This window comes from Lepidochelys kempii, chromosome 6 (assembly GCF_965140285.1).
Source record: "Lepidochelys kempii isolate rLepKem1 chromosome 6, rLepKem1.hap1, whole genome shotgun sequence".
Classification (NCBI taxonomy): Eukaryota; Metazoa; Chordata; order Testudines; family Cheloniidae; genus Lepidochelys; species Lepidochelys kempii.
This window is the reverse complement of record NC_136385.1, coordinates 74,380,496-74,407,590: the sequence shown is the minus strand read 5'-3', so window position 1 is coordinate 74,407,590 and position 27,095 is coordinate 74,380,496. Positions and strand designations below refer to the sequence as shown.

The window sequence follows — 27,095 nt, the reverse complement described above, 5'->3', positions numbered from 1 at the left end:
CTTATTCAGTACCTTACTTTCAGATTCTGGGATGAATCTTCAAAGGTGAGTAAATGTTACTCTGTAAAAACTTAGCAAAAGAAGAAACCATAAGTAAGAGGTTAATGGACTTGCCCAAAGTGATATTGCAGAAGATCAGTAGCAGAATGGGAATACAAGCAAGGTCTCATGATATCCACATGCTAATCTAATCACACATGCTGGCTTCACAGACGGAATCCACATCTGAATCCTGCCTATCTGTAACTCTTACTTTTTTGTTTCTAGATGACCCACCTCAAATGTTATGGAGTGCAGAGCAGCGCAGAAGGCTGTTGGACCCTCTGCCAGATTCATTGAGTAATTCTCCAGGTTTTTATTCAGAGAATGGGCCCTTGCCTGTGATGGAGCTGGAGAAAGAAATAGAGCTGGGTAAGCAGTAAGAGACCCTAGCGTGCTGGCATTCTATTCAAACTGGCTTAAGTTTTTTCCTTCAGAATGGACTCCAAACTGTAAATTTTGAAAAATAACCTGGCAGTTAGATATTGCAGTTAATGTAATAGCATGTTGCTTCCAGAGATCTTAATTTGGACATGCCACGGATCCAAAGGGCAAGCTTGCTTCTGTCCTTTGTGCAGTCTCTCTGGAAGAGTGCCCCATTATCACTAGCCTCTACACCCCCACTTTTTTGCGAGAGAGAGACCCACAGATCTAGACTGGGCCCTCTGCCTTCAACACCTCTTTGTCACCATTGCTCCTCCAGCAGGTCTAAATGAGTTTAGACTACTATCAGAGGCTTATCCCTGTTGGAGCTATGTAACCAGCAGATATTTTCAGCAATGCAAGGCACTTTTCAAAATAAGCCAATATTTATTAGTCAACTGCAATACAGTATTTTAGGGTCCTTAAATTCAAATGAAAAAGCAAAACATATGTGCATGTCTCTGCTGGCAGTCCAAACTGCCTTTCTTGCCCAAGCATCCAGGATTCAAAACTCTCCCACTTCACTGGGCAGCAGAATTATAAATACAGTTTAGACAACCCAAAACATCATAATTAGAGCTTGGAAGAATTTTTCTTCCTTCCTTGGTTAATGTCCTGTCACTGGTCTTCCATTGTAACTCCCATTCATATGTTCAGTTTTTTCACACCAACCCAGATATGCCTACATGGCCAACACCAGTCTGGCCAATCTCTTCACTCCCATTAGGTCAAAACTCAAAAGTGAGTGGGGAAACCAATATGCATGTTTTTCATAAAGATGATACAGAAATTTGTCACATTCTCCATATATGTACTTCCTGTGATCTCTTCTAAACGTAAACATTCACAATAGGGAATGAGATTTACTGCATCAAACGGGAATACTGGACCAATGAAGACTACAAGATGTTCTTTGGTATTCTATCCAGCTTTGCTGAACTGGATGCAAAGGGGTTTGCAATAAAGGTAAGACTTGTCACCATATGCACATCTGAACCTTAGAGTTAAAACTATCAGCTCATCAGGGTAAAATCTGGTCATGGCAGTTGAATGAATTTGGAGTATAGAATTATTTAAGATCTTGCACCTTGCTCTTGCAATAGAATAGCAGTTCTGGCCCTGTGTAGTCTGATTTCTCAGTAAAATGGGAAGAGCTTCCTGAGCTGTATGTGAGGATAAGCATTTAGGTTTACTCCAACAATAACTTTTTTTTTTTTTTTTAATGTACCTTTTTATAGGTGTATTCTCAGCCTGTGCCTTGGGATTTCTATATCGCACTCCAGTTGCAGGAGCGTCTGAGTACTGACTTTGACCAAAGCTTCAGTGAGAACTGCAGCTGTTTCTTATACCTGGATGGCTGTGCTATTCTGCATAGGGAGATAAATCGCTTTACTCTCTGGGTCAGTGCAAACAATCTATGTATGATATAGGAAGATGAACTGTAGCATAGATACTAGCAGTTAGAGATGTTGGTTCTTGCTGGATGTGAAGCAGATTCAAGGGGCCTGGAATGTTAGATTAAACATAGAGCCCTATCTAAATGCAATTTTGATGTATGTTAGCAAGAAGTATGTTTGCTATAAAAATTCTTAGTTTATAAAGGTGGTATCTAAGCTGCATTCTCACTCCTGGGTTTTGTGCTTTTCAGTATGAGACAAGGAGTTCCACAACTTCAAAGGGCTTGCCTACATAGGGACACTCAGGAAAGTAAAGGCCAGGTCAGCTAAAGGTGTGACGCTAATGTGCATAAATTAAAGTGTGTATTAAACTCTTGGGTGGATGCTCTCATTCAAAAGTAAAGTGGCCAGGGGTTTTGCTGTAGCTTAACCCTGCAAAGGCCACTTTGCTCCTGAATCAGAGCATCTACACAAAGGTTTATCACACTTTAATTTATGCACATTAATTTCATGGCTTTAGTTGACCTTTCCTTAACTTTCCTGAATGTCCCTGTGTAGATGTGGCCTAAAACTTTTTGGTTGCTAGAGGCATCAGTAGTGACTTGAGGCATGAATCACACCACCCCACCCCCCAGAACTAGTGTCATCCACGTCTTTTAACTGCAGCCCTGAGAACTCTCATCTAGATTTCCAGTCTGCTATGCCTGGGGGAGTAGTGTTAGCATCTTGCTGGAAGGACGCATGTTTAAATTCAGTTTTGACTTACACAGTTTGAGCTTTAGCATATACTGGGCTTAAAAAATAAAGGCCAACTTCAGCCTTCAATGAAACTTTTTTCCATACAGATTCTTCAGCTATTTATCAGTAGAATCTGCTGAGAACTTTTGCACTCACTTAAAGTCTGCTGGGTTTGTTGTCTGGTTGGAAAACTGATCATGTATGTGTCTGACCAAGGAGGGCTGAACTGGAGAAGCTTCCTGGCTTCTCCTTAGAGCTGTCTAGAAAAAGTGAAAGCTTGTATCATAGGATTGTTCCTGTCTGCTGCTCTGTCTCTTGGCAGAAGAATGGTTCCTCAGTGGTTTATATTTGTTCTCTCTGTCTTCAGGATATGATCCAGTGCTGTAAAGACATCCCTGAGGAAGTGATTATGCTGGTTGTTTACAATATCCTGGATGTGGTGCAGAAGCTACACAAAGCGGAGATTGTCCATGGAAACTTGTGTCCAGAGGCTCTCTTCCTGGGAGACAGGTTGGTAGCCTCTTTTCAGAGACCTGGAAAAATGCATTATATTCAAGCTCTGTCCTGAACCTTGTGCTGTTGTAACTCCTTTTTTCCTATGCAAGTGAATAGTGACATGGCTCACTATTTCAGGAATAGGAGGGCAGCAGGCTCGGAAAGTTGATGTGGAAATCTATAAAAGGCATATATGAAGGAAGGGGGTATTCCTGAAGAAAATACTCCATTATATAGTTACTATTTTAAAATTAGCAAGTTCACATACAAATGTATTAGAACGCTACAACAAATCAAATATGTGGAAGTAAAGTAACTTGCCATTGAGATTAAATATCTGAAAAGAAATGTAGAAGGCTGAGGTTTAAAAACATGAATATTCTAGTCTGGAAATAGATTAGTCAGTTCTCTTTGCAGCCAACTTCTAAAGCCTGGCCTACACCTAAAATTAGATTAACCTAGCTATATCGCTTAGCGGTGTGAAAAATTTTGCACATAGTGCAATGTAGTTAGGTTGACCTAACCACCACATAGATGCAGCTAGGTCAGTGGAAGAATTCTTCAGTTGACCTGACTACCTGCCTCTCGGAGAGGTGGATTTACCTAAGTCAGTGGAAAAACCCCTTCCAATGATGTAGGAAGTATCTATACCACAATGCTACAGCAGCAGAGTTGTAAACTGTGCCACTGTAGTATGCAGACATTGATTCAGAGGACATCAGTTTTCCTCCTTAGGCTCTTGATGAAGGAAGCCTCTCTTTCCAAATGTATAGCTCCTTCACATTGTTGCTGAGGTTACTTTCTTGCACATTGCTCAGCTCATCCCCCTCAATGGCCTTGCTGTCTAGATCCCACATGAAACTCAGAAGCAGGGAGCTAAGGAGCAACATCTGTACTTTTATAATGACTCATACAAGCTACTTCAGTCCTTGTCCCTTTCTCTCCTCCCCAGCTTCTTTAGGATTGTGTCCTTGCCTAAACACAAGTTCACCTGTGAACTGGTGGAACTTTTTTTTTTTTTGGTTGCAGATAATGATGTCTGCATTAGCATAAATCCTGAATAGGCTCACCAACGCACTGAAGTAACTCTGGAGCTACACTAATAAAGTTTTCAGAGTAGCAGCCGTATTAGTCTGTATTCGCAAAAAGAAAAGGAGTACTTGTGGCACCTTAGAGACTAACCAATTTATTTGAGCATGAGCTTTCGTGAGCTACAGCTCACTTCATCGGAAAGCTCATGCTCAAATAAATTGGTTAGTCTCTAAGGTGCCACAAGTACTCCTTTTCTTTTTACTAATAAGAAGGTAACTCCATCAACTTCAGTGGAGTTATTCTGGATGTACACTGATATAATGGAGATCAGATTCGCCCAATGACTAATAACCCCATAAATGCAACTAATTTTTGTTTTTTAAAACCTCCTTAGTGGCAAAACAAATTTAGGTCCAGAAAAAACCCCAAAACACCCCACCATTGTCAAGTCTCATGGACTTTCATGTCAGAAGGGACCATGTGATCACCTAATCTGAGCTCCTGCACATTGCTGGCCAAAGAACATCACCCACCCACTCCTGTAATAGACCCCTAACCTCTGGCTGAGTTACTGAAATCCTCAAATCATGATTTAAAGACTTCAAATTACAAAGAGTCCACTATTTACACTAGTTTAAACATGCAAGTGCCCTGTGCTACAGAGGAAGGTAAAAAAAACCCAGGGTCTCTGCCAATTGGATTTGGGGGAAAATTCCTTCCCGACCCCAAGTATGGCAATCAGTTAGACCTTGAGCACATGGGCAACACCCACCAGCCAGACACCTGGGAAAGAATTCTCTGTAGTAACTCAGAATCCTCTATGATGGGTTCCCTGGGGTACAACCTGGAACTAGGATACCACTGAGGCTTCTGTTTTACCAGTCTGGGCTCCCTCTCACACTGTGATTGTGACAAGTTGAAAACCCCTCTAGGTCCTGCACTCACGCAAACATTCACAGGCAGGGACACCCCAAGCTGAGTTTCATGAGTGGCTCGTGAGAGCATTCATATACCAACAATAGGCTCCAGCCAATTCCCCACAGCTCCCCAGCCTAGGACCCCAGAGGTGTACCATCTTGCCCTGGTCAGAAGCTTGACCAGTGTAAGTTTATTATCCAGTCCATCCCTCTCAATATGGAGAGGACAATGCACCAGCCCCTGTTTCTGAGCAGATTTCCCTTTTGAACCACGCTGTTTTAGGTAAAAAACAAACTATTTTAATTACAGAAAAATAGATTAAGTGATTATATGTAATTACCTAAAATGAAACAAAATTGCAATCTGAGTTCTATAAACTAGACAGGATTTGAATCAAGGAGTTTCTCTCCCTGATGCAGCAGCAGCAGGAGTTTGGGTGCAGGAGAGGGCTAAGAGCTGAAGCAGAGGGTTGGGGTGTAGGAGGGGGCGAGGGCTCTCGGGAGCGCTTTCCTCGGGGGGGCTCCCCAGAAGCATCAACGTATCCTTTCCTCAGCTCCTAGGCAGAGGCATGGCCAGGCAGTTCTGCGCGCTGCATCTGCCTGCAGGCATGGCCCCCACAGCTCCCACTGGCCGTGGTTCCTGGCCAATGGGAGCTGCAGAGCGGGTGCTCGGGGATGGGGGTAGCGTGCAGAGCCCCCTGACCACGCCTCCGTGTCCACCTAGGTAGGGGCCACAGGGACATGCTGGCCGATTCCAGGAGCCATGCAGAGCCAGGTGGGGAGCCTACTGGCTCCCCTCCCCCCGCATCCAGCAGCAGCACAGGTCCCGGGCCACATGCCCCTGCAGCGCCCCCAGGCTGCCCCCTGCCCCAGAGCACCCACGGTGCCCCTGGGCCACCCTCTGCCCCAGAGCACTCAAGTTTTAATCAAGGGTATATAGTACAAGTCATGGACAGGTCACGGGTCATGAATTTTTGTTTACTGCCCGTGACCTGTCCATGACTTTTGCTAAAAATACCTATGACTGAAACGTAGCCTTAGCCATTATCCATATTCTGGCTAGAACATCCACAGGAAAGTCCATCAGGTGGGGATAAGCTTCTTCCATGGCCAGTTGTGTTCACTGATGGGCCGTCAACTTGATTAGTCCATTCACAATATGCTGGCTAGACCTGGTATAAACTACCTTGTGGGAGTTACCACAGGAGCGAACACATTTGAAATACAGGTATGTAGTCAATATTCATAACTTCAGATACAAAAATGATACTTGCATACAAATAGGATAATCATATTTAGCAAACCATAGCTTTTCCATTGACACCTCAATGACCTAATTTATATAACAGTGATTAATTTGGGGGTGCCAGGGTGTTGCTATGGGGTACAGAGTGTCACAACCTCCCCATCTAGTGTCTTATCACCAGCCATTGGAAATATTTGCTGCTAGCAGTCGCAGATCAGCTACATGCCATTGTAGGCAGACTCATCATACCATCCCCTACATAAACTTATCAAGCTGAGTCTCGAAGCCACTTAAGTTTTTGCCCTCTCTGCTCCCTTTGCAAGGATGTTCCAGAACTTCACTCCTCAGATGGTTAGAAACCTTTACCTAATTTCAAGCCTAAACTTATTGATGGCCAATTTATATTCATTTGTTCTTGTGTCCACATTGCCGCTTAACTTAAATAACCCCTCTCTCTCCCTGGTATTTATCCCTCTGATATATTTATAGAGAGCAATCATATCTCCCCTCAGCCTTCTTTTGGTTAGGCTAAAGAAGCCAAGCTCTTTGAGTCTCCTCTGATAAGGTAGTTTTTCCATTCCCCTGCTCATCCTAGTAGCCCTTCTCTTCATCTGTTTCAGTTTAAATTTATCTTTCTTAAACATGGGAGACCAGAACTGCACACAGTATTCCAGATGAGGTCCCACCAGGGCCTTCTGTAATGGTACGAACACTTCCCTGTTTCTACTGGAAATACCTCGCCTGATGCATCACACTGGTGGTTTAGTCATCCTGTGATCAATCAATACACCCAGGTTTTTCTCCTCCACTGTCACTTCCAACTGATAAGTCACTAAGATAAGTGTGTGAGCTCATAATTACTAGTCATGTTTATTAATAGTAACATTGCCATAGGCCAATGTGGCAAAACCACAATATATTACAATAAAACTTACTTCAAAATTCTGGATTTAGTTTTATTAAAATACACAAATGCAAATTAAAAAAAACCAAACCAATTAAACCATATAATCACTGTCTCTTGCCTTTTCCTTATTTTAGTGGCTGGCCATGCAAACAGGGCAATTGCTTAGGTCACAAATATGCTGTCAGTTCCTAATAAATATTTAAATATTCTATTTTCTGAGCGGTCATCGGAAAAAGATATCCAGGACAAAAACACAGAAAGCCTTTTTGACCTTCAAGTGGCATTTGCAATTACAATATAACAGTGGGGTAGGTCTTCCACTTTCCCAGAGCCACAGGGAAAGAGGGGGTTACATTTCTCAATGCCAGTAATGTGTCTTCTAAGTAAGCTGTCTGCATAGTGTGACAAAGTTCCTCCTCTGCTTTGGTGGGTTCTGCACTTATTTCTCACCTCAGAGGTTCACGGCAGCCCTCAGTTTGGCCACTTTTGTGGCTCAAATCTGCCGTTCACTCAGTTATCCTCATCACTGGCCAGCATGGGGAAAGGAAGAAGAACAATCCCCACAGCCTCCGCTGATCCACCTAGTGGATCGGGGAACAGGCCAGAGACCTTCCCCTCTGGTGGAACCCACAGTCCAGTTCAACTCCTCCAGTATCAAGTAGGGAGTTGGAGAGATGGGGGGAACCCAGGCCCGCCCTCTTATCCGGGTTCCAGCCCAGGGCTCTGTGGATTGCAGCTTTCTGCAGTGACTCCTGTGACAGCTACAACTCCCTGGGCTACTTCCCCATGGCTTCCTCCCAACACCTTCTTTATTCTCACCACAGGACCTTCCTCCTGTTTGATAATGCTTGTACTTCTGAGTCTTCCAGTAGTATGCCTTCTCACACTCTCTCTCTCTCACTTCTTGTACCTCTTGCTCCCAGCTCCGCACACACGCACCACAAACTGAAGTGAGCTCCTTTTTAAACCCAAGTGCCCTGATTAGCTTGCCTTAATTGATTCTAGCAGCTTCGTGATTGGCTGCAGGTGTTCTAATCAGCCTGTCTGCCTTAACTGTTTCCAGAAAGTTCCTAATTGTTCTGGAACCTTCCCTGTTACCTTACCCAAGGGAAAGGGACCTACGTAACCTGGAGCTAATATATCTGCTTTCTCTCACTGTCTTTGTAGATTATAACTTGTTTCTCAAAGAAACAGTCTTTTGTATAATAATTTAAGATTATATTCTTACTGTATTTACTTAGCTACAGAAGATTGACTAGCAAGCGGCAGTTAAGCACAGGATTTAAAATCAATTATTTAAACTTATATTTTTATTCTCTGTTTTCATTAAGGATAACTGTTTGGAACATTTGATTAAGATAATGATCAATACCATTTCCAGTCTTTGTTGACGAGCATGTCGTCTTTTTATCTTTCTTTATTAATAGGAAAAATAAAGTCTTACTGGCATAAAAAAAAAAAACAAATAAACAAAAAAAACTCTCCTGTAGCCATCTGGCCCGACCCTGTCACAATAGATGGAAATCAGAGCACGTAAAAGCCTTCCTTAATTTGTTATTGGAAAATCTTTCTAAATACCTGGTGTACCTGGTGAGTCTTTTTAACAAGGGGAAACCAAATTGACACATCTATAGTGGAAACAACTGCTGTGTCTAGCTACTTATTAATGTCCTCTAATCTCAACTTGATTAGGGATTTAAATCTGTTTCCAATTCTGAGAAGCCTAGAGAGAATAGATGGAATTTTAACCAATGAAACTTACTGAAAAAGCCCTTCTGAGCTATTTCTCTAGGCATAGCCTTGGCAAACATTGGCATACTATAAATACTAAGTCAAAAATTGATACTACAGTATTGCACTTTGGACAGAATAGAATTTATGCAGGTCTCTGTTCTAAGGGAGGGATAGCTCAATGGTTTGAGCATTGGCCTGCTAAACCCAGGGTTGTGAGTTCAATCCTTGAGGGGCCATTTAGGGATCTGGGGTAAAAACTGGGGATTGGCCCTGCTTTGAGCAGGGGGTTGGACTAGATGACCTCCTGAGGTCCCTTCCAACCCTGATATTCTATGAGAGCAGCTGGAATGTTGTTTGAGAGAACCAAGAAATCTCTTTGGAATCACTTCTATTCCTGTGGTATCATTCCATTTCCATATTTCCACACCATATAGAATTTGAGCGCATACCTTAGGCTCAAACACTCTAAGGGCTGGTGCAATTAAGTTGTTTTCATGAGCCAGGTGAAATGTAACACTGATTTGAAGACTTCTCTTTTGCTACCTGAATATGTTTATCTCACAGCCCTTGTTTTATGAGAACCGGATACTCAGGTAGAGGAAAGAACTAACTTGTTCAATATATTGCCCATAAATCCTGCATTTGTGCAACCTCAGTCTTTGACTAAAGTTTTGGAGTAATTTATCGAAAGGCCCTCCTGTTGACAGTATAAACCAAACACATTTAATAAACACCTCAATCCACTGATGTTTGTGATAGAACAATATTGTCGGCATATAAAACACAGAATAATCCATGATTTTAGAGGGAAAATACTGATCCCCTTTTAATGCTAAAACAACAGCATTAATATTAAAAGTTAAAAAGAAAAGGGACTCATAATTATGAAGTAGGCCCACAATGTACAAGTATTGAAATAGAATGACTAGGGATCTTGATCTGGATTCTATTCCTGGCATTGCTACATATTGTTAGCTTGGATAAATCACTTAATCTGTCACCTCTCGGTGTCTGTCTCTCTCTAACTGTAAAACAGAGAATATATCTAATGGATTAAACTTCACAATACCCCATTCATGTTTGAATTGTTTTGAGATCCTTGGAGAGAATGAGATAAAGAAGTTCAAAGCATTATATTAAATTTTCCTCTTGTCACAGCACCTCTTATTTCAGACCCTCTAGCTGCGATGCACATATATCAAGATAGGATTATCTCGGTAAAGCAATTTTCCCCTGTAGCAAAGCTTGGAGAGGCCAATATTATCAGGGTGAGCCTTTTTTAGTAGCCATTCCTAAACTAACCATTAGAGGGAGCCATTGGCATGGCTAAGATTCTTACCTGCTGCACAAGATAATAAAAGGAAATTGTACTGCTTCTTTGTCTTTTATGTTTCCTTGGAATTCTTTCCTTAGGATCTGTGATCCATTTGCTAATAATGAGATTACCACTGCTTTGAAGATAGTGGACTTCTCTTACAGCCTGGATGTGAGGTTGCAGCCTAGAGTGAGTTTACTCAGCAGCTTCCCAATAGCTCAGACCCAGCATGGACAACAGATCCTAGCCAAGTGCTCTCTTCCTTATCAGGTAAGTACATATTAACCCAGGGTGATTGTTATGAATGCCCCTTGGCAAGTGTCTTCCTTATGTGAAGAAACGAGATGGAGACTGAGAGAGTTAATATTTTAAGCTGAATGTTGTTGGATATGTGTCCTGTGTTTATAGATCTTATCTAATTAAGCAACATCTTTCACAACTACCATAACTCTTCAACAAAAACCCTTCAGCTGGACCCTGTGTATTCTACATTAGCTGAAGAAACTGGCATTGTTAATTTGGGGCAGTTGTGTACCTACATTCATCTGACAGTTAGAGTTCATTATAAATGGCTAGACTGTGTCTCAATCTGAAATGCTAAACAAGGATTTTGCTTCCTATAGCAGTTCGCTTTGCTTTCCTTTGATTAGCTTAATTTAGCTTGCTGGAAAATCCTCACAAACACCACAATACAGGGTTAATGGGTACAGAAGGTGTTGTAGGACATCTCCAGTGGCACTATTGCTATTAAAAATGCTTTAGTGCTGTATTGAATGGATGTGGAGGAATGGCGAAATGGCTGCAGAGATCAGCAGAAGCAGTTTTCTAACACTGATTGTTGTGGTTTCAGGTAGACTTGGTTGGTATTGCAGAAATAGTGCATTTGATGCTGTTTGGGGAGCACCTCCAGGTTTATCAAGAAGATTCCCTCTGGAAAATCAGTCAGAATTTCTCCAAGTAAGTGTTTCATCAGGAATCTCTGGGTAGGTAAAGGCAGCTGTAGCTTTCTCCCTCACCTCTGTGTTGCAGCTTTTGTCAAAGCTGGAGCATAAATTCAATGCTATTAGTTGGTAACAGCAGTGCTACATTATATTGAGAATTCAGTTTTGAATCTAGTGGACTTGTTTATTGTAATAGAACTAGATGGACTCATTGATGCTTTCTTGACTCCCTTACATCTATTTACACCCCCTTACACTTTAGACTCCCTCACACATTAGTAACTTATTCACCAAAGAGCTGAAAGAATGTGTAAATTAGAGTGTGGCCTAATTTGTTACATAATTTTATACCCCTTTTCTGTCCTCTTAATATGAGTTACACCGTCTTAGACTCCCTCTGAGTCAGCAGGCAAATTTGGAGCTGGGGGGGGCAGGAGGGGATTGCACATTAATAAGTGGGCATGATTCTGTGTTGTAATCATTTCATTTTTCAGCTTTTCACACTGTGCTGTGTGCTATGCTGTAGTGTGGGCAGGATGAAAGAGACTGATTCAGGGGTCCTGTCAGGGCGGGAAATAGTATAATTAAATTTAAAGATTGCATCATGCATACACAAAAGGGGCAGAATTAAGGTTGCATGGGCAGCTCCCCTTTGCACACTAACCTGTTAACTTCCAGGCAGCAAGAACCTGCTTTCCTCCTCACCTCCTGTAGTCCAGTGTCTTGGGAAAGGGGCAGCTTATGCTAAGGCCTTCAATCCTTCAGGGGAGTTTCCAACTTGCTGAGCCAGCCATTCAGTCTTATGGGCATTGGAGCTGGTCCCAGGCTGTCACTTCCAATCTTCTGCATCAGCTATGGTTTCCTGCCTAGGTACTGTCTCTGAGTAGAGATTTCTCAACATTTTGAACTAAAGTCCATAATGGTTTTTCTTTAGTCTGTGTTCTTCAGTGACTTGTCCTGCTCCTCCTACATTGGGCCTGGTTACTATTAGACACACAGTTTGTTTCCCATACTGTAAACATCTAGTTTGTCACTGTTTGGTCTCTGACCTTTGGTGGAATTCTAATCCATCTGACCCTTCAAAGAATTAGATGAATTAATCAGCACTGAGGAGCTATAGATCCTCATGCACAGCTCACAGTGAGTCTTCTTTATTTGAACCTCCTCGTGTCTGGGGTTTGAATTTCAACTTGACCCAAAGTTTCTTTTTTTCTGTTTCTGTAGTGCCACCAGTAATGGTGGTTCCCTTTTTTCTTATCTCCCTGCTGCTTTAGAAATTGTTAATGAGAATTGGGCACAGGTGGGCAGAAGACTTAATGTCCCTACTGCCACTGCTTGTAACTAATCAGCAACAGAACAATGTTTTCTGTAACTGAAGTGTACACTTAAATTATTGCCTGATGTCTAAGTCTAACTTTTTCCTTAGATTCTACTATCTCCTCTACAGATCTTGCTGATAAGCAGCTATCCACTTGGAATTCTTGACTTTTTCCACTAAAATGGATCCAGAAAGGATTTTTTCTGCTATACCTTGATTGTGTCCTTTTCTGGGCATCTTCAAAGGGCACTCCAAAGATGACTAGAGGTAGCCATTCATACCAGTATGCCACAAATTTTGGTGAACTGAGTTTCCCCCTCCTAATATCTCATTCTCCCGGACATTATTTTAATGACTAGTTTGGAGAAGTTACTTCTGTGGGCAGACTGCTATTCCTTCATCTGCCCACTTTCTCTGTTCTGAAAGTACATCTTTGCTCATTGCATCAGTTATATTTTGGGCTTCTGCATATGTTTATACAACCATTGCTTAGATGCAGTATTGTCATGCCAATTGATATCTAGTCTACAGGAACTGCAGTACCTGTTCACAGGTTGGGAGTTGCCTCTAGCCACCTAGATTCTGTTTGTGATGCCTCTTAGTGTACATTGAAAAATCTGTCCTTTGAGTTGTACAGCAGAAAAAAAGTTTTTTCTTTACTTTGTATATAGTGATTTGTCAATAGATTGATACATTTCAAACACTTCTTCTGTTTTCCTATATATTGTGTTTAGTGTTTTCACATTGTACTCCTGAAGTTATTTAATCTTGAGTGGCAATTTATTGCACCAGTTTTCATATGAGACTATTACTTGGAATTCTTGCTCTCTGAAGAGAGAGACATACTGTGGACCTATGGGTGCCACTTACCCACCCACTGCTCCTTCAGGTGGAGAGGAATTCACTTCTTTGAGTGCTTTAGTTTCAAAAGGAACCAAAAGGGAGTTACTGACTGAATCATTGATGCAGGTTGACTTTTGCTCTCTGCTGTCAGACATTCTGGCAGTTCAGATCTTTGAGCTAATTAAATCTGACCTGCCATGAGAGACTTGTGGACAAGTGCTCTGTTGCATTTATGTATCTTCCAAGAACAAGAATTACAGTAATATTTTTGTAAACCATACTAGTATAACTATATATTTTTAACATGAAATATTAAATCAGTAGCAGCAGCATACCTTCAGGAGTGTGGCTCATAGTGTGGGAGTGAGGAATCTGCAGTGAGTCTGGATATTAGGATCTGCCAAAGAAGGCAGACTCAGCTTTTAGTGTGTCCTGCTCTTGCATACAGTCTGCTCTTACAGACTGTGTAAGTCTTTCTCTGGTTATTTGGGCCATTCAACACATCCTATGGTTGCAGACTGCTGTTGACAACACCAGTTTCCCACTGCAGGGACCCTTTGCCCTCAGAAGATATTGCACAGATGGAAAAACTTCCATTTAGTAAGTTTCAGCAGAGGGATATTGGTTAGTGTTCAGTATGGTCCCATGTGCCCATTCAAGCATGGGTCAGGAGCATTGTGGTAGTGATACTTGTAATTCCTGTGAGGAGAGAGCTTATGCTAGTGCTTTTTTACCAGTTGCATGTGGCTTTTTGAGGAAGAAGGCATTATTCTGTCCTGCCTACCAAAGGTGCCATAAGTGGTTTTAGAACCTACTTGAGAGGAATAATTAGAGGATTGCTTTCCTGGAAAAGTGCTCTGGGTATGTAGGGGAGTAGGAAGTAAAAGGGGAAAATGACCTACACAAAAGCTTGTGGTGAATGCTGGATACCTTGGCCCTGCAAGATCTCAGAGTTTAGTTCTCTTTTAAAAATTCACTGTGAGAGCTATTTTGATGAAGAAAATTTTGGGCTGAATAAATGGGTGAGTGACTGGTGATAAAAATGTTGAGTTGATGGAGCTACTTTCTCAAAGTACAGAGATGTTTGGAATTCCAGGACCACACACAGAGTTTAGATTTGGAGGAAAAATGAGATTGAAACATAAAGTAGAAATCTCTGAAAACTTAGACAACTTGAATTCCTAACTTGCTGACTTGATTTGGTAACAAAGGTATGGGAAAAGCTGGAATCTATTATTTTGCTAGAGTGTTTGTCTAGATAAGGAGTTATAGACTTGAAACCATTTCTTCTCCTGTCATCTTTAAGAATCCCTTGAACTGACTATTAACATACTAAAATCTCCTGCCCTTATGGTAAGCACAGTTGGTGCTGTTTTTATTAAAAGCATATTTCAATTGCATTTCTAGTTCTGGAACTTATCCTTGGGGCCCATGAATCTCACAGAATTGTGTGTACCATGTCCTCCCACTATGGGATTCTGGGAAACTGGAAATGTCTAGGCTGATATTGGTTGTCGTGTAAACCTGTTAAATGGATCATTAGGGTAGAATGTTTGCCACTGATCTTTTTCTAAAGATCCCAAGTTATCTAATCTCCTCAGCCCTACCTACTGGGCTCAGTCTGCCTATGGATTTTTTTGTTTTGGAAGACCCCATATCAATTCACAGTTGCATGACATAGTGCTGTTCAGACTGCTGCTGCTGCTATGTTTGCTGTAAACTCTCTTCTAGCCAGCTGCTTGCGGCTGAGCCGTCTCCTTTGAACAGCCAATGTAATTTCTAGCTTGAAGGAAGAAATGCTTCACATGAGGCAGCATTCTCTAGAGCAGTTCTTAACTGGGGCTCTAAGTTTTTCAGGGGGTTCATTCCTCTGCTCTCTCTTCCTCCTCCTCCTCCTCCCCCCTTGGTGCCCCCCCCCCCCCCCCCGCTGGGCCCTTATATGTTTTTTATCCCCATGAGTCCCCCACAACATGGTATAAAAATTCACTTCCTCACAAGACTGAGAAGCAAAGGATTCCTTTATTTGAATTATAGCTCTGACACTGATCCTTCTTGGCCTTAGTAAAGTCACTCAGCCTTTTGTTTTTGTTTTTAATATCTATTTTACATATGGGGAAATTACCCCATAGGGGAGTTGACAGCTAGTGTTTCACAGACAATTGGCTGCGTAGAATGCACACACATTGTTCTGGTAGATGGGCAGAATGGAGGCTTCTAGCAGCAACCAAGCCATTAGCTTATTTGGACAGTTGTCCCTTGCAAAGCTCTCTTTTAAATGCTGGTAATCATACAGAGACCTAGCTGGGCTCTGCTGCTCCTGTTACTGAGAGCTGGGGAATATTTTAAGGGTCTTCAATATCCACATCCAGCCTGTCTCCATGAAAGGGATCTGCTAAGTTTGGTGATGCATCAAGGAATTACTTGCTAACCTTTTCCAAAATCCTCAGGCTAGCCCTATGTAAAATGGTAAATAGGTGTTAGATATGTTGGGGTAGGTGGTGGTGAAAGTGTTTCATTAACATGCACAGAAATGCTAAGGTTGGCTCTGTCTAGTTCCTGCACATAAGTCCATTTGTGAAGGGTAAAGAGCCTGCATATACAAGCTTCACAGCACCCCTCACTTTTTCCTTACACAAGCTCATTGGAGAGTGGAGCTGAATATTATTTTAGACTGCTAAGCCTCCACAGGGCTTGCAGAGCCGAATTGAAGCAGGAATCGTGATGGAGCTGTCATTTGGGTGGATGCTGTTCTCATTGAAAACTGTTTTGTATGTTTTTAGGACTGTTGACAGTGATTTGTGGAATAAATTCTTTAGGAGGATTCTGAATGCAGATGGTAAGTCCACAGTGCCTATGCTGAGGGAACTAAGAGAGGAAATGAGTGGCATGTTTAACAGCTCTGTGCAAGAATGGTTTTGTGGCGCCTTAGCGAAATTGGAAGAAACTTTCAACTTGAAGAACTTCCTCTGATCCCATGTAGAAAGGCAACCAGCCGCCCCTTTTTACCCATCTCAGGGGGAATTTGCTGTTAATACTGGGTATGCAATATATCTTCAGTGCTAAACGTGGAAATTGGTTGCAACTGTTTCTTCAATACTTTAACTCATAATAAACATTTAACAAGTTCTGTATAATATCTAGATGTCTCTTAAACCTGGTGCATTAACTAGATATATATATAGAAGATGTTTTATCCATTTTCTTTACCAAACTGTTCTATGCCAGCCAGCCTCATGTATGACTGCTAAATGTATGTTTTAATACCTAAAGCACATTCATGAGTTCCTCCACTTTTGTCCTGTTTTTTTGTTCTGTTCTCTACACATGCTGTTAATCACTGCTTAAGTAATAAACCTATGTTTTTGTAATCAACTCTATCTCATGAAATTTTACTGCCAAGTGGCCTTCAGAACGTATTTGACTTGGTTTCTGGAGTCATAGGACTGAGTCTGAGTGACATTTCTGACTAATTGGGGGATTGTTCATGGTTTTACTAGATGCATATAGCTATCCTTTGGGTGGCTTTTACAACCATCCAGGGATTTTTTAACTTGAGCTGATATCCCAGTCGGAAACACTCATGGATCATTGAAATAGAAGAAATGCCTCACATATAGTAAACATCCCACTAACCAAGTTAAAATACAGAATTCATGAATTATTATAAAGCAGCCTCACTTCCTTCTCATCATGTTTGTAGAATGCCCAGCAAAATGAGGCCTACCATGATCTAAAAGTTAATATAGTTCATGGTTAGGTTTCCTTTTAAAATGTTTTGCTCTTCCCTGGACATTGCAGCTATTGCTTTGGCACTTGGCTCCATTGGGTCTGCTCCTCCACCCCCCCACTGCTCCCCTTGCAGGTATGAGGCCTGCTCAGCCTCCAAGGTATCACTGGCAAAACTGGTGCTCTCTTGCTTTGAGCCAGCCCTATTGTTGATCTGTGGTGTCTTGGTGACGCACCTATCCCGGCATGTTCTCTCTTTCACCATCAATAGTTAAAAGTACTATGGTGACTGCCTCAAACTCCTGGGGATTGGAAGTACTTAGGACCCATTTGACTGGCGCTGAGGCCAAGGTCTCAGTTGTGTTTTGATCTTGAGTGGATCAGATAGCAGAAAATGGCTAATGTCCAAATCAAGGATTCAGGACTCTGAATTGGAGGTGGATCAGTCTGGCCACACTCAGCAAGAATAAACTTTTTCCACCTAAATACTTCAATAGTATGTGCAAACTGGTGACTAATGCCATTGGCCTCCAACTAGAGTTGCAAAGTTGACTCATAACCCCAGGAAAATAACATACAATGTAAATCTGACACAACCATTCCCCTTCATTCCTCGTTCTGTCCCACCCTTCTCTGTGAGGTGAAGACCTCAAAATCTAATAAAAAAAAATAGTACCAAGCCGAGTTGGAATCATCTTAATGCTAACCTAGTTAAGTAAATTAGTCTACTACTCCATGGGAGAGTTTTAATGTAATGTGTTGGGTTCTCCAGCTACGAATTGTATGCTGCACATGAAAGTGAAATAGTGTTCAAAGTGATTCTGGGTCTATTTCCATTTCTACCACTGACTGACTCGTTGTATGATCTTAACTAAGTCATTGACACTGTCACTCATTTCACAATACCTCTCTTCCTCTTCCTCTTTCCCCGCCACACTCAAGGCGCATATATGTGATGTAAGGCTTAACAGATTTGAGGCCCTTGGATGAAAGGTTGCATAAGCAGAAGTCATCCATTGGATCTGGTAAATTTGTGGTAAAATTTCAGAATCTGAAGACTTCTGTGTGGTCTGTGGTCTTGCACAGTAAGTACAGGCTGATGGAAGCAATGCTAATGTTTGAGTTTATTGGAAAATAAGTAACATTTTTGACTCTTTAAAGGTCCTCCAAAAATATTGCTTAAAATTGGCAAAATTCCTTTGAGTTGTTTGCAGAAAAATAAGTTGTTGTCTGCCTGAGAGTCTAGCCGTAGCAATTGTCTGCTTCTTAGCTTACTTTACAATAAATATCTTAATATTTTCGCTTGTTCATTAAGTTGATTTTATATACCACAAATATACACCTGGCCTCAGACAGTTGTGCTCTTGTGTGGGCACTTGTGCCAATAGGTGGAATACTAAAAAACAAATTTTCTTTATTGAATTTACTAGGTTGAATATAGTCCAAGTGAATTTGTGCTAAGTACCAGAAGGTGAGTTGGAACTCTTCAATATGAAGAAATTTTGAGCAGCCTACAAAACATTGCATTTGGAATAGTAGTATATTAAATTCTAGTTAACTAATGCATTTTTCTGTTTACCTTGCTAGCCAATGATAGTTATATATTTACACATAGCTTTCTTGTTATACTTCCCGAAGTCTTTCAGCAATATAATAAGTGTTTGACATAACAGGTTAGTGCTATGGAATTATTTGCAATGGTGGAAAGAGCAATGACAAGTGGATTTCTCATGCTGAATCCTTACTCCACATGTCTGTAGCAGTGCTGTTAATGCCGGCCCTACCTGCAGAGCCCTGATTAGTTAGAGGTTGGACAGATAGAAGCTAGGTTTCCCCTTCCACTGTGCTGGTTGGTAAGCAGGAAATCCCACCCTTACTTCCTGCTGCCAGCTCTTCTCCTTTAGAGGTTGGGAATGCTACTGAGGAGACTTCACAGGGTCAGGGAAAGGACATGTGTTGGTACTGCAGGAATGCAGCAGGCATAGAACCTGAACTATTGGGTTGGGAGACAGTCCTAGGGAGCAGCCTAGGTACATGTCCACTATAAACTTGCACCATATTGCATGCAGGAATCAGCCAGAGCCCAAAGGGAAGCAGAAGCCCTAATCTCTGACTAAGGAATTGATGTTAGAGGAGCATTTAGGCTGTTTGTTCTCTCACAAAGTAATTCCTGGGTGCATTCTGGCTTTTCTTTACACAGCTGCCAACTTCTCTACCCAATCTGCAAGATTTACTCTATCAGAATTAAAGACAAATTCTTCACCCAAACTTCATATCTGACGACCTAGAATTTGGCTGGCTGAGCACAACAGGGGGGTTGTTCCAGAGAGATCCTGATACAGATCAAAGTGGAAGAGATTTTTCCGCCTGGGCTTCACAAGGTCTTGACTCATTGCAAGCTTCTATCCCCGAGATTCTGGATTACGTCCTCCAGCTCTAGCTATCAGGCTTCACCATCAGTTCTATCAACCTCAATTTAGATGCCATTTCATCTTGCCACCCTCTTATTCAAATGTATACAGTGTGTTCTCATCTGACTTTTTTTTTTAAATTTCTAAAAGAATTGGTTGGTGCCTTTCCCTGTTCAGGAACCTCCCCCATCCTGAAACCTTACTGTAGTTCTTCCTGGGCCTTCATGGAGTCCCTCTTTGATCTCTTCTCTAAGTGCACTTCTGCATATTGCAAGCAAAACTGCCTTCATGATGGTTATCGCCTCAGCCAGGAGAGTTTGTGAAATTCAAGTACTAATGGCAAACATCAATTCTCCTCCCCCTCCCCCCACTTCAAACTGTCTTCCACAGGAATAAGATGATGCTGAGACCACATTCCTCACCAAATAGTATTTGTTTTTTTTCCACTCAAACCAAACTCCCTATTTTCTTTCCCAAATCACACACAAACCTGGAGAAACCCAAGCTCCTTTAGATGCCTCCAGAGCCTTCCTTTATTACTTAGGCAAGACAAGGCCATTCAGGAAATCATCCTGTTCGCCATATTAGGGAAGGCTGTGAAAGGATAAGCCATCCCTTCCTCGCAGTTCTTCAAATAGATCACTCAATGCATTGCAATGTGCTCCCAACTATTCCTCAATGAGAACCCAGTCAGCTTCTGCAGCATGCTGAAGAAATATTCTTGTATCAGAGATCTGCAGGGCAGCCACTTGGAGCTCAGACCATACCTTTATCAAGCATTATGCCCTGGATTTGGTGATGAGTTTGGCGACCAAATTCAGGAGAGCACTTTTGCAGTCCATATTTAGCTAATTGTAGCTCAACCCCTTTGCTGATTAGGGAACTGCTAGCTAGTCACCCAAAGTGGGATCCACATAGACAAAGACCGAAGAAAACATTTACTCCTCAGTAATCATGGCTCTCTGAGACGTTTTGTCCATGTGGATCCCATGACCCACCCTCCATCCCTGTTCCTTCAGAGTCCCTCTCTGCAGTGATTCTGAATTAATGAGGGAACTAAATTGGAGCCATTCTACCCTTTATGTCCTTAGTGGGAGGGCACAAGGACAGGCAGAGGCAGGCACAGCCCCAATAGGCACTGCAGTTCAAAAGATTCCTATCGAGAGTGCCTAAAGCATATATGCCCCATAAGTCGGATCCACATAGACAAAACACCTCCAACTGTTATTGCAAGGCAAAAACTGTTCTTCAAAACTTTCTTCTTTGGTGGATTTGAACAAGGCTTTAAAGAGCTGGTGTCAAGTCTTTAAGAAAGAGTACAAAATAACTTCAGTATTTAAAACCACAAGGATGTTTGTTCTTTCCTGGAACTTTGATGCTTTAGTAAGGTCCTTGAAACTACATGACTGCCACAGTCTCGATACCGTATCGCTGAGCTAGTTGTCTTGCAGCTGTTGCTTCCTCTTGAAAACTGATTTGGACTCTGTGCTCTGAATCTGCTCAGCTATTGTTTAAGAGTTGGTCCTAAATTTAGGCAGTTGCAACTGAGTTAAAAGGTGCTGCTTTCACCCTTTCTAGGACCTATCAAGGTTATAGCCTTGTATTTGCAACCAGGTGAAATGATGTTGAAAAGATTAGCTTGCCAACATAAAATATTGCAGAAAATCCCAGTATGGTATTATGTATTTATGACTTCCAACTGATAATCTCAGTATGAATGAGTAAAAACACGGACAGTTACTGAGGAGCAGAACAGAAAAGAGATTAAAAGGAGCTGTATTAAGCCAACAGGGTGGGAGAGCTTAGAAATCGTCTAACAGAAAGTTTGCTTATAAGAGCGCTGAAATGGATCTTTTCAAAGACAGCCTGCAAGCAACCCCAGAAACTAGATTGTTAATACTTCATATCCCAGAAGCCTTCAAACAGAAAAATCTTGTTTAGCTAGTAGTACTCATCTGTTGCATGGTTTGAAAAGAGATTGTATAGTTCAAATGTGTAATACACACACCAAAAACTCAGATCTCGATTAAAGCTGCAAATTCTGTCCCTCTGTCATATGCACAAACTCAGTGATCTAAAAGCATTGGTGTTTGAGATCTTCAGTAGGAGTATAAGGTAATGAAGCAATTCAGCAGCAGAAACATGCAGCTATTGCTTGGTACTTTGTCAGTTATAGAAAATTCAGTCATAGAAGGTTAGGGTTGGAAGGGACCTCAGGAGGTCATCTAGTCCAACCCCCTGCTTGAAGCAGGACCAATCCCCAATTTTTGCCCCAGATCCCTAAATGGCCCCTTCAAGGATTGAACTCACAACAATGGGTTTGGCAGGCCAATGCTCAAACCACTGAGCTATCCCTCCGTCAGGTGTGACCATGCTTGGTATTGTGGAATAAATCAGATTAGTTACCAAACAAGCTTTAGAAAAGGTTAGGAAAACTAGACTCAGTGCCTATTCGCCTATGTTACCTAAATCGTTGCCTAGTATATAAATTCTATTGATGGATAAGGAGACGGCATTTTATGAGGGTTGATGCATAAAATCCCATGTCACATATGTACAGTCTTTTTATAGAATGATGTAATTGTATACACTCTGTTACAGATTCTTGTAACTCCAGTAGTCTATTCAGTAAAAATTTAAAATACCTTTATCTGTTGCTAACTTAATTTAATTCGGTTGACTAAATTGTAAGAATATACGAAATATATATACGAAATATACATATATACTTATGAAATATACGAAGGTGATCAGTAAAATCATTTCAAGCCAAGAACCAAAGATGACTGCTATGCTCATTGTTCTCTCAGGCCTCAATCCTGCAAAGATTGAAGAACCTGTGTAACTTTACACACATTTAAGACTTAGCAGGATCAGGGCCTCAATGAGTACCTTTTGGATAAATCTACTAGAGGCAGCTTTCTATTGTTTTAAAAGAGACACATTCTGGATATCACAAATACTGGTACTTATTTGAGTCTGTGTGGTAAAAAGGTTTTGAGTTCAATAGAAAGACATTATTCTCTCTAAGACAACAATTTTATATCTCTAACTATTAATTGGTTCCTTATTTTTCCATTTCCTACCTATTGAGTTTCATTTACCCAGATAAGCTATTACCAGCAGGACAGTGGGGTGGGAGGGGGTATTGTTTCATGGTCTCTGTGTGTATATAATGTCTACTGCAGTTTCCACGGTATGCATCCGATGAAGTGAGCTGTAGCTCACAAAAGCTTATGCTCAAATAAATTGGTTAGTCTCTAAGGTGCCACAAGTACTCCTTTTCTTTTTGCAAACTGTACAATAATTGTCTTTTTGTATGAGCACAGTCTATTCATCAGCACCACTGAATTTTTGCTATCTTAATTGCAGGGATACAGTAAAGATAAAAACCTTTAAAAAAAATTAGGTGGGTTACTAGTCTCATTTTTAGATTAAAGCTAAAACCAATTGTAAAATTTACTTTTCATCCATTACACTGTCTATTTACATTTTGCATGTCACTCAGTTTGGTCAATGAAACTAGACTGGCCCTTTTAATTGTGGTGGTGGTTTGCATGCCCTCTGCATATTTCCATTCATGGGATGTGCAGCCTACATAAGGGAACATTCTTATAGTAGTGCTGTTAGAACACTCACTCACACCTCTTACCCCTCCATTCTGAGAGTGTAGCTATAAAAGGGAGTGTCAGCATAGCACTCCCTGTCATCTCACTTCCTTCCAACCACAACAGCACATGGGCACAAGCCTGTTTAGATCTTATCCTTTGCTTAGTAGTGCCTTAGCTTAGTATGCTTCCAAGAAGGGGTGAAGAGTGTATCTGAACAGTCTATCCGTTTGAGATCATTGACATTTTCTAAGAAAGGCACTATATATGAATGTACCAGAGTTGAGTGGTCTCCCTAGCTCTTAAATATTTCCTATTTCACATTCAGAACAAAGCAGTGCAGGTCATCACAGACAACATGGTTGCAGTGGGCACTACCTAAACAAGCAGGAAGGAGCTCACTCATCCCAGCTGTGCAAGGAAGCAATAGCTATATGGAATTAGAGTATCCACTACACTATCATCCCAATTGTCCTGCATTTAGCGGGCAAGGACAACATAGTAGATCATGTCATCAGAGATCTCCTACAATTACATGTATGGTCTCTAAAGGAGTCAGTGATATAAAACACTTTCATCCTGTGTGGGTTTCTGGACATAGAACTCTTCACAACCACATAGAATGTGAAGTGTCTCTATTTTTTACTTTGGGGGATAGAGACGCTTAGTCCACACTGGATGCTTTCCTAAGTTGGGGAATGGGGCTGTCTATGCCCCATGACTAGATGGTGGAGTACTGCTTGCCAAACCATCCCAGGAGTAGGAATACGCAGAAGGTACTTGAAGAAAAGCTGGAGGTTACTTGCTTGTAACCAGAGTTCTTTAAGATGAATTCTGCATATTCCCACTCCCCTGCTCACCTTCTCTTTTATTCAGAGTTCTTTAAAATCCTGACTGAGGAAGTGGTGAAAGGAACTGAGGTGTCAGGGAGCATCACAGCGCTTCTTATAGCTTTGCTGTCAGGGCGTTGAGGAATGCCAAAGGAAGGAGCAGGAGGGATGCATGAGCACTCTTAACAGGCACTGCTACAAGAATGTTCCACGGCTTAGGCAGCAGAGCCCATCTTGAAGCAGACTGGTTACAAGTAAGTAACCTCCATTTCTCATGCGTTAGCACTGCTCTGTTTTGGTTCATTACACTATCACGGTGTGTTTACAATAATATGGTTTCCCTGAAATTTAAAAAAACAAAACAAAACCCTACTATGAATATATTAAAAAAAAATACCAAAAAAAATCTAACCATAGGACCTAAATCAAATGGTTTCTTTAGTTTATAAAATTATGAAAACTATAAAATGGGGCGGGGGCTTTACCTCCCATGCAATGCTCTTCTGTCCCTGCCTGTGCAACTATCTAAAGATTCTAAGCCTATCCTCAGCGCTACAGCTGATTTCCCAAATAATAAATAGGCCTAACTGGCTTTGGGCTAAGCTCCAACCTTTGATGCGTAGCACTCTATGCTACAACACTAAGACCTGGCCTACACTACGTGGTTAGGTCAACACAAGGCAGCTTATGTCAACCTAGCTGTGCATGTGCCGACACTCATTGGTCTCCCAGTGCTGTAACCACCCCGCTATGCCCACATAGTAATGCCATGGTCAATGTACTTAGGTTGATGCAGTGTGAGTGTAAACACAAGGTTAGTTATGGCGCCCTGTCTTCCAGCAGCTATGCCACAGTGCCCTACACTGACCGCTCTGGTCACAGAACCCCACAGCCCCCAGGGCTCTCAGAGACTGGAAGCCCCCCCACTCCATTTAAAGCCCTGTGAATTTTTGAAATTTCTTTTCCTGATTGCCCAGCTTGGTGAGCACCTCTAGCAGCTCTCCATTGTTTGGTGCAACTGCCCAGCTGAGCACTCCGGCTACACACTCCAGCTGCTCTTCTGCCTGGAGTAGACAGGAGATATTGGTTCTCCTGGTCTGTGGGGAAAATAGGCTGTGCAGGCACAGCTCCTATCCAGCCATAGAAACGTCAACATCTCTGAGCAGATTGCTCAGTGGGTGCAGGAGAGAGGCTATGACAGGGACCAGCAGTAGTGCAGCGTGAAAGCCAAGGCACTGCGGCAGGTATACCAGAAGTCCAGAGTGATCTGGTGCTGAGCCACAAACCTGCCGCTTTTACAAAGAGCCTCATGCCATCCTGAGTGGAGACCCCACTCCAACATGAATATTTCCTGAGGACCCCAAGTCACAAGCCTCTGCTATGAACGAGGAAGAGGAAGAGTATGGGGGACAGGCAACTGGGGAATTCAACTGTACAGCGAGCCAGGACCTGTTTTTGATTGCAGTCAGTCCCACCAGTCAAGCACAGGAGTGCCTGATTCAGGGGAAGGAACCTCAGGTAAGTGTGTAGATACATTTTCAATTCCAGGGATGGCATCCCCAACGTAGTAGGACACAGTCTTTTGACTTTTCATTAATTTACTCATGCTAGACAAGGTAGTTGTACAACCAAGAGAGGCAGAGCTGCTTTTCATTCCCCTCTAGAGTTAGAAGGTGGAGGGATGCAGAGCAGCGTGTTTATAGACAAATGTTCCTTGTGTCCTCCTGAGATCTCATGGAGCTACTCTACATTCCTCTGCCAAAGGTTTCTAGGGAGGGCTGCCTTATTTCTTTTTCTGTGGTAGGATGCTTTCCCGTGCCACTCAGCGATAACTTCAGCAGGCACCATTGCAGCACACAGGCTAGCAGCATATGGGCCTGGATGACTTCAGAATGCCAGCTACAGCTGTGTTGTCTTTGCCTTTGTTACCCTCAAGAGTGAGATATCAGCTAAAATAACCACCGCTTGTGGAAAACGGAGCCAATATTCAGTGACAGTGCCCTATATTAGTAGAATCCTGCAACTGAGCAATTCCCTCCTCATTTCCTCAATCGTTGGTGGGCCATATTCACCATGGCTGATGCTGTGACTGGCAGTGTGCTGCAAATGCTAAAACTGGAAAGGTGTCATCTACTCTTACCAACAAGGAGTCCAAGCAATTGGACATGTTTGGCAGGAAGGCATAATCCTCTGAGGTCTGCTAACTAATAGGCTGTTATGGGCAAGCATAACTTTTCATTATAATCTCGGATGATCTTTTGGGCCCGATTCATCCCAGAGGACATTTTCAAGGAGGGCTGAGAGGTCTCTAAGCATTTCCTGAGGATCTCCTATGATGTATCTGATATAGGTCTTTGCAGCTATGACCTTTAGCAAACAGTTTTGACTGTGGAGCTCAGGCCTCTTTATCGAGGGCTCCTGCTGAAGTGCAATACTGGGCTAGATCCTCAGTTCCATTAAGGTTGCTTTGCACTCCTCCAGGAAAGCAGCCTTAAAGTTGGCTTAACTGACCAGTGGAGGGCTCCCTTGTTCAGTGGGCATAGCTTTGGGAACGGGCTCTTATTTTAGGAGCTCCTAGGCCGTGGCAATCCTTGGCTGCCAGAATAGCCCTTTAAGGCTGCTCTCCATTATGCCAGTGGACTAGATTGGTAGGTTAGCGCAAAGACTGAACCCCACAAACCAGGCCATTGTATGAGCAGCAGTACCCTTAGTGATTTATAGCATCAGCACAGAGCAGTGCTGCTCTGATTGTCCCTGTTGTAACTGGGTTAAACCTGAAGGCAATTAACTTTCTATGGCTTTTCGTTCTCTATGCTACCACTTTCCAAGGAACAAGCCATCCCTTCTCATTCGTTCAGTTGCAGGAAGAGATGGAACTTTCTCTTTCTGTAGGCTGCCATAGTCTCAAATATAACTGGATCCCTGAATAATATTATGAACTGGTAATAAGAGCTGTCATGTTACACTGGAAGAAATAGTGTTTGTGGTCACTGAAGGAGATTTGCAATCTTTAAAACACCATGAACATTCTTCCAAGGCTAAAAGAGACTTTCATGTTTTTCTGTGACCTTGTTTTAGCTTTCATACCTGTCCTTGAGCGCTCAGTGTGTAGTTGTCTTTAAGTTTTTGACCTGAATATTGGGGTAGGTTGTAATTTAGAATAATAGAATATCAG

At 42.0% G+C, this 27,095-nt stretch overlaps 1 protein-coding gene across 4 annotated transcripts in view; it reads left to right on the top strand.

Moving 5' to 3' along the window:
- The window catches only part of BUB1B (BUB1 mitotic checkpoint serine/threonine kinase B), a 47,122-nt gene extending 27,635 nt beyond the window's left edge, over positions 1–19,487 (top strand). Inside the window, exons 17-25 of one of the 4 annotated variants that reach the window (XM_078853337.1) lie at positions 268–411; positions 1,316–1,428; positions 1,701–1,862; positions 2,965–3,107; positions 10,342–10,513; positions 11,094–11,200; positions 16,126–16,181; positions 18,502–18,542; positions 19,272–19,356. In XM_078853337.1, the coding sequence (XP_078709463.1) occupies positions 268–411; positions 1,316–1,428; positions 1,701–1,862; positions 2,965–3,107; positions 10,342–10,513; positions 11,094–11,200; positions 16,126–16,181; positions 18,502–18,506 (902 nt within the window). In that variant the 3' untranslated portion in view covers positions 18,507–18,542; positions 19,272–19,356. Of the gene's footprint in view, positions 1–267; positions 412–1,315; positions 1,429–1,700; positions 1,863–2,964; positions 3,108–10,341; positions 10,514–11,093; positions 11,201–16,125; positions 16,694–18,501; positions 18,543–19,271 lie in introns of those variants that run through there. The other 3 variants (XM_078853336.1, XM_073348802.1, XM_078853338.1) reach the window with 3 other exon arrangements.
- Positions 19,488–27,095: the final 7,608 nt, after the last annotated feature.